General features: G+C 54.9%; 1 protein-coding gene across 1 annotated transcript; it reads left to right on the forward strand.

Annotated features, from left to right (window-relative positions):
- The first annotated feature begins 1175 nt into the window (after positions 1-1175).
- LOC121835133 lies at positions 1176-2629 on the forward strand. Its single transcript, XM_042289098.1, has one exon. The coding sequence runs from the start codon at positions 1237-1239 to the stop codon at positions 2359-2361; it is 1125 nt and encodes a 374-aa protein (XP_042145032.1). The 5' UTR covers positions 1176-1236; the 3' UTR covers positions 2362-2629.
- Positions 2630-6543: the final 3914 nt, after the last annotated feature.

The raw sequence follows: 6543 nt of genomic DNA on the forward strand, positions 1-6543 counted from the left end.
GCGTCGACGACAGCAGCGACAGTTCTTCAGGGGAGGGGCGGACCCTCCTTACACCCCGAAGTGCTTCGCTACACACATCGCACACAGGTGAAGGAGCGGCGAGTCCCGCCCGTTCCAGTTCCTCCGTTGACGCCTCCGCCTGGCCAACCTTCTGTCCCAAGCTTCAACTCCCACTTCGAGGCCCTGGCGACTTCGGAGTCAACGATAGACCGCGTGACCCTGGCCATGCACCCTTTCTTGCACGACCTCCCCAAAGTACCACCCACCACTGGCGATCAGCTGTTCAAGCCTCCCAATGCAGAGGAGGTTCACAACGCTCTCCTGAAAATGAAGACTGGATCTGCGCCGGGCCCGGATGGATTCCCGACCGAGTTTTACCGCACATTCTGGGATGTGCTGGGGGAGCATGTGTGTGCGGTTCTCCGCATCTTCTTCACGGAGCTCCGCCTGCCGGAGTCCTTCCGGCAGGGCAGGATAATCCTGTTACCCAAGGAGGGAGGAGACCCCAGCGAACCAGGGGCGTGGCGACCCATCACTTTGCTCAATACAAGTTACAAGCTGCTCGCTTCGGTGCTTGCACAACGGCTGCATGACATCCTCCCGGACATTGTAACAACGCGCCAGACGTGTTCGGTCGTGGGCCGCAGCGTCCACACACTGTCATCGCTCACGAGGGACGTGCTTCACTACACGAACTCCCGCTGCGCCAGGGGTTTGATCGCCTCCCTGGACCAGGCGAAAGCGTTCGACCGGGTTGAGCACCCCTTCCTTTTCGCCTCGCTCGACGCCTTTGGTTTCCCCCCGGAGGGTGTTCGCCTCTTCGAGGTCCTGTACGCTGGCATGAAAAGTGATCTGTGCGTGGACGGCCGTGTGGTGGCCAGCTTCCCCGTCACGCGAGGCGTACGCCAGGGCTGCCCACTCTCGCCGCTCCTCTTCGTCCTGTCGCTCGAGCCGTTCCTCGCCAATATCGACCGGTGCTCCCTGGTACGCGGCCTCCCTCTCCCCGGCAGCGGCGAGGTGAAGGCGACTGCGTACGCCGACGACATCACGCTGTACCTAAGCGACGCTGACGACCTTGGCGCGGCGCTTCAGGTCTTCGCTACGTACGGGTCGCTCTCGGGGGCACGCCTCAACGAGGAAAAGAGTAGAGCGTTGTGGGTTAACCGCCCACCAGACCCAGCTTCCCCGCTCCCGGCGGCTGCCGTGGTGAAGATACTGGGCGTAACGTATAACGCGATGGGAATCTCACCCGAGATGTGGACCCGCCTTGCGCGCGACATCACGGCAAGTGTGGATCGTGCCCGCGACTACGCTCTCCCCATGGCCGAGCGCCGGTATATGGCCCACTCGGTGTTCTGCGGGCGCCTCTGGTACCTAGCGCAGGTGGTAGTACCGCCGCGTAGCTTCACCAGGCAAGTGCGAAGTTCCTTGTTCAGGTTCTTCTGGATGAATAAAACCGAGCTCGTCACCCGTCAGGTGCTCTCCCTCCCACGCGAGAAGGGAGGATGGGGCTTCCCCTGCGTGGATGGCACGCCCGCGCTACTCCAGCTGAAGACCATGCTCATGATCCTACACGAGGCTGAGAACCCGGCCAGATCTCTCGCTCTCTACTTCGTGGGGCACTCCCGCCGAGACCTGGGTGTCGACCTCACCGGCCCGTCGGGTGCCTGTGCTGAGACACCGCCGCCGGCTTACTGGAAGGCGCTTCAGCTGTATCGCCGCCTCGTGGAGCAGGCGCCTCAACTGGACATCACGACAACACCAGCGTCACGCCTCGCCCAGGCCCTGTTGGAACCACAGCTCACTCCCGTGCAGATTGGACTCTCGGATTCGTTCCCATGGGTCCGCCTCACATCCTCCAACCTTCCAGGACACCTTCGAGACTTCGAGTGGCAGCGAGGCTGGGGAGTGCTTCCCACACGAGACCGGCTACTTCGGTGGGGCGTGTGTCGCACCGATCAGTGCCCGAACTGCGACGCCCGAGAGACGAACGTGCATGTTGTGTCGGAGTGTGTGGTGACGCGCCCGTTCTGGCGGGTCGTTCGCTCTAGCTTTCGGGGGCTGGGCGTGGCACTTTACCTCCTGCGCGGACGATGTCCTTCGGGGCTCTTCGCGTGCCTTCTGCTCGCCGCGAGCGAGTACGTCCTGTGGCGAAACCGGTGCTGCGCCGTGGGACAGGGACGGAGGCTGCGCGCGCTCTGGCCGCTTCTGTTCAGGCTACGGCGGGAGCTCGTGTCCCACCTCGTGGCGCAACTGTTCCTCCTCGGAGAGGAGGAGTTCCTGCGGCGCTGGTCCTGCCGATACCTACACGTGCACAACTCTCGCATTGAACTCCGTTTTCAATATGTTGATCATATCTAGACCGCGTTAGGCGGAGAAAGGGGGAACGGGACGACGATGCGGCCCTCTCTTTGAGGCGTCGCAGGGTCGGGACGTGCGAGCACAGTACCGGTTGGGGGGCCTCTTTGCGCGAGTGATCGCGCGGACGGGCGCTTTGCCGAGCGGTGGGTGCGTGCCCGCGCCTTAGGCACGGGGTTGGCTAGCTTGAAAGACTATATACTGTACATAGCGCGTTCTCGGGTTTTGGTTTTGTTATGGGCATGACACCACTGTTGTAAATAAAGTTTTCTAAACAACAATGACCATCTACGCGATCTTTTTTTGCAGTGAAGAGCAATTTAAGATTAAAATAAGCTCGACCATGCCCTCTTTCCCCGTATTGTTTTCTTTAACAATCCGAAATATGTGAGAGGGGGGGGGGGAGAGACTGGAGCTCCCCCCCTCCCCCCCGTTTTTCCTCTTCCGACGCCACTGGTATGGTAGAACGCTCCTCGACCTCAAGTTGCGTCAGCTTCTGTGCTTTTTGCTCGGCGTTTCTTCCGCTTCAGAAAATAAACCTCCAAAGCAATTACAAGCAAAGAGATTGTCAAGGTGCAGGCGAGCTGGTGTATGTTGATCACGATGCAAAATCCCGAGACTGGGGCTGAAATTCAAAAGAAATAGTGTAAGAAGAAAGAAAAAAAGGGGACAGGACAACGTCTCAAACTCAGCTGATTTGAGTTTGAGACGTTGTCCTGTCCCCTTTTTTCTGTCTTCTTACACTTTCTCTTTCAAATTTCCTTCCCAGCCTCAGGATTTTGCATCATGTACAAACAAACTTACTATTGCCAGCGTCACTCGGGCGGCGTTCGATCGGATTACTACCAGCGTGCAAGGGGGTAGGGGGGCAGTTTGCCAGATGACTTCTAGGTTTTTCTGAACCTCAACCACCTGCCTGCCCCTGGCTGTTTTGAACTGGATGAGTATCGTTAAACAGTGCATTCGTAGGATCACTACTTCGTAATGCACGTTAATGACCACCCCGGGCTGGCGGTCACGATTACTGATCTATTGTTACACGTCACTGCAATTGCAAATATTCCAGCACATCCGGGGCACTCGTCGTCTCATTTCATTGCCTGACCAACTTGGCGCTGTCTAAGTATCACACCCGAGCCTTTCTAAACCTGATTTCGTGAATACCAGCGAGGCGTGAAAACGTTATTTGAAACTGAAACTGTGGCGGAACATGAAAACCGGACTTCGAACTTTGCGCACTTGGACTTAAAAAAAATCGGAAACCTTTGAAGTTTTTTTTCTTCCTTCAAAGAGAATCGAAACCTTCGAACTTTATGTGGAAAGAAATTTGAAACCTTCGAATTTATCGAACTTTATGTCTTTAAAAATTCGAAACGTTCGAATTTTTTGAATTTTAGATTTAATGAAATTCGAAACATTCGAATCTCTCGAATTTCAAATTAAGGAAGTTCGAAATCTTCGAATTTATCGAACCTCAAGTAAACAAATATTCGAAATAATCGAACCCGAACTTTTAGAAACTGTGAAAGCTTCGAACTTTTCGAATTCGAAACCCCACCATTTTGGAAAGTTGCGAATGTTTCGAATTCGAACCTCCCTACGGTCGAAAATATCGAAACTTTTCGAAATAGAAGATCAGTTCGGTTAGAAAATATCGAAACCTTTCGAATTCGAACCTAAGGTGGTTCGCGGCATCCCTATTATCAAGCACCTTGTAACACTTGGGGCCGTCTGTTTGACGTCAGCGCGTTGTACATCGAGCTGAAGCATTGGGATCAATATATGGAACAAAAAGTGTAAGACTACGCCCTATTTTTATTTTTAGAGTGTAGCGGGCAAGAACGTGCCACGCAACCACGCGCTCCGCGAGTCCCTAGGGCACACCGAAGAGTCACACGCCCTCAGTTGAAGCCTCAGTGGGAGTCTGGTGCCTCAGCTGTAGTTAAGCAATTTAGCCAGTGCAGTGAAGCCGCTAGGCTGGGGTTTTTAACGTGCATCACGCAGTAGTGATACACGACCGCACGCCGGCACGATGCTCATCCAGATAAAAACGGGCGGGGTGGGGATTAAGCCAGGATTCCTGGGTTCTGCAGCGCGAGCTTTCGCTCCACGTGCTCCGAGCTGGTGTGCACTAGCCCACTCGGCCACCGATCCGCCTCCCTCACCGAAAGTCTGCAGCCTCGGAGCCCCGATTCCTTAGACCCGAGGAACACCTCACGACGAACCTCCTGTCAAGAACCTTACGGGACCTTCAAGTCTGCGACTGAAACCATCGATATTCGACGGTACAGCTCCTTGGGCGCCTTAGATATCACAGTTCAACATCATCGCTGACGCTAACAATTGGTCTACGGCTCAAAAGACGCAAGCCTTGGCTGCCCAACTAACTGGGTTAGCGCTGACAGTGCTGCATTACTTACCATCTGATACTCGCCATTCCTACGAGGCCTTGGACGCAGCACTAAACGAACGCTATGGGGAAGGACCTCTCCGCTTCCTTCATCGTGCGCGACTTCGCGACCGCCGTCAGGCTGCACCAAGACGATCTCCCAAGTCGCCAATGACAATGAGCGCCTTGTCCACCTTTTTTTGCCCGGTGGCCCGGAGGACACGGTTGAAGCTGTGGCAACTATGACATTCATCGACGCATTCTAATTTGTTGACGTGCAAGACGCCGTTCGCCTAGCACACTCGAAGTCACTGCGGGCAGCCCACACTATTATGTTGCAGCCCTGGTCGCCGGCATAGCGACCGCGAAGAAGAGATGCGTACGCCGCGAGCTTCGAACCCAAAATCTGATCTTTATCGCGATGTAGATGCTCTATATACAAAATGACAATGTTGCCGACACAACATATTCCCTCCCTAAAAACAACAGCCCAAGAAACTAAATACAAAGAAATAAAAAAGGAACAGTGTAACTGGTAGCAAAAAAATAACAGTAACATAGTTTGTTCATTACAAAGTCTCTCTGCCAGGCAGGCTTTCTCCTCAGCAGAGGTGCTCTCGTTGTCCTTGTATTGACCTGGGCCGAAGCTGCCTCTGACTCCGAACAAGCCACTGAGGTCTCGGGTACCGCCGGCAGCTTTGAAGCCGAAACGGAATCCATCTCCGCGGTCTCGGTTGTCGCCGAAAAAGCCACGGGACCAGTCTCTGGGATCTCGGCTACAGCTGCATCAGCCGATTCTAGCGTTGACGCCGCTTGCTGTGATGCTGTCGACAGGCGCTTCCCCGCTTCTCCACAACCGGAAAGCTTCGACGCATTCCATGTCCGGTTGTCGCTGAGGATGTAAGAACTTGGTCCATGTGTACCAGTAATAAGCATTGGGCGCGTATAGTGCGATGTCCCTTTCTTCGGTATGTTTGGCTTGCGAACCCTGACGAAATCGCCCGGCTTGAAGGTGGGCGCCCTTGCTCCCCTCTTGGAGTCTGTGTAGCGCTTGCTGTAAGCCTGCCGCTGCTGTACTCGCGCTCTGAGGTCAGCTAATTCAGAGCTAGGGTTCACAAAGAACTTTGATGACGGGAACCCCACAATGTCCAGCCTCGACCGAGGAACTCGACCATGCAGGAGCAGAGCAGGCGGCACCCCCGTTGTGGCATGAGGTGTGCACCTGTAAACGCCCAGGTACTCCAGGACGGCCACTTCAAGAGGCCTGTGCTCCAGAGCTGCCGTCTGGATGAACCCCTTGAAGACCTTGTTAAACCGCTCCACCTGCCCGTTGCACTGTGGGTAATAAACCGAGGAGCAGCGGTGACAAATTCCTCGTTCTTTCAGGAAGTCTTCAAAGGCTGCCGACTTGAACTGCGACCCATGGTCCGTCAGAATTTCATCTGGGTAGCCTTCTCTGCTAAACGTAGCAGATAAAAATTTAATCACCGTCTGCGTTGTGACAACTGATGCGAACCATACCTCTGGCCACTTTGAGTAGAAGTCTACCAAGGTAATGGCATACTCGTGTCCACTCCCAGTTCTGCTGAGTGGCCCAACAATATCCACAGCCAGTTTCTGCCAGGCCCGTTCTGGAAGCGGAATTGGCTGAAGTGGTGCTGTGACGGGTTTGGCAGACTTGTCTGCAGACTGGCATTCACAGCAGTTCCTGATGACTTGCTCCACCTGTTGGTCGAGACCCGGCCACCAATATCGATCGCGCAACCTTTGCTTGGTCCTGACAATGCCAGGATGGG

The sequence above is a fragment of the Ixodes scapularis genome, unplaced genomic scaffold (assembly GCF_016920785.2).
Source record: "Ixodes scapularis isolate PalLabHiFi unplaced genomic scaffold, ASM1692078v2 PGA_scaffold11__112_contigs__length_91849675, whole genome shotgun sequence".
Classification (NCBI taxonomy): Eukaryota; Metazoa; Arthropoda; class Arachnida; order Ixodida; family Ixodidae; genus Ixodes; species Ixodes scapularis.

What these genes read in the sequence shown, in the direction of transcription:
- LOC121835133 (XM_042289098.1), top strand. Translation starts at nt 1,237, where the DNA reads ATGGGAATCTCACCCGAGATGTGGACCCGCCTTGCGCGCGACATCACG.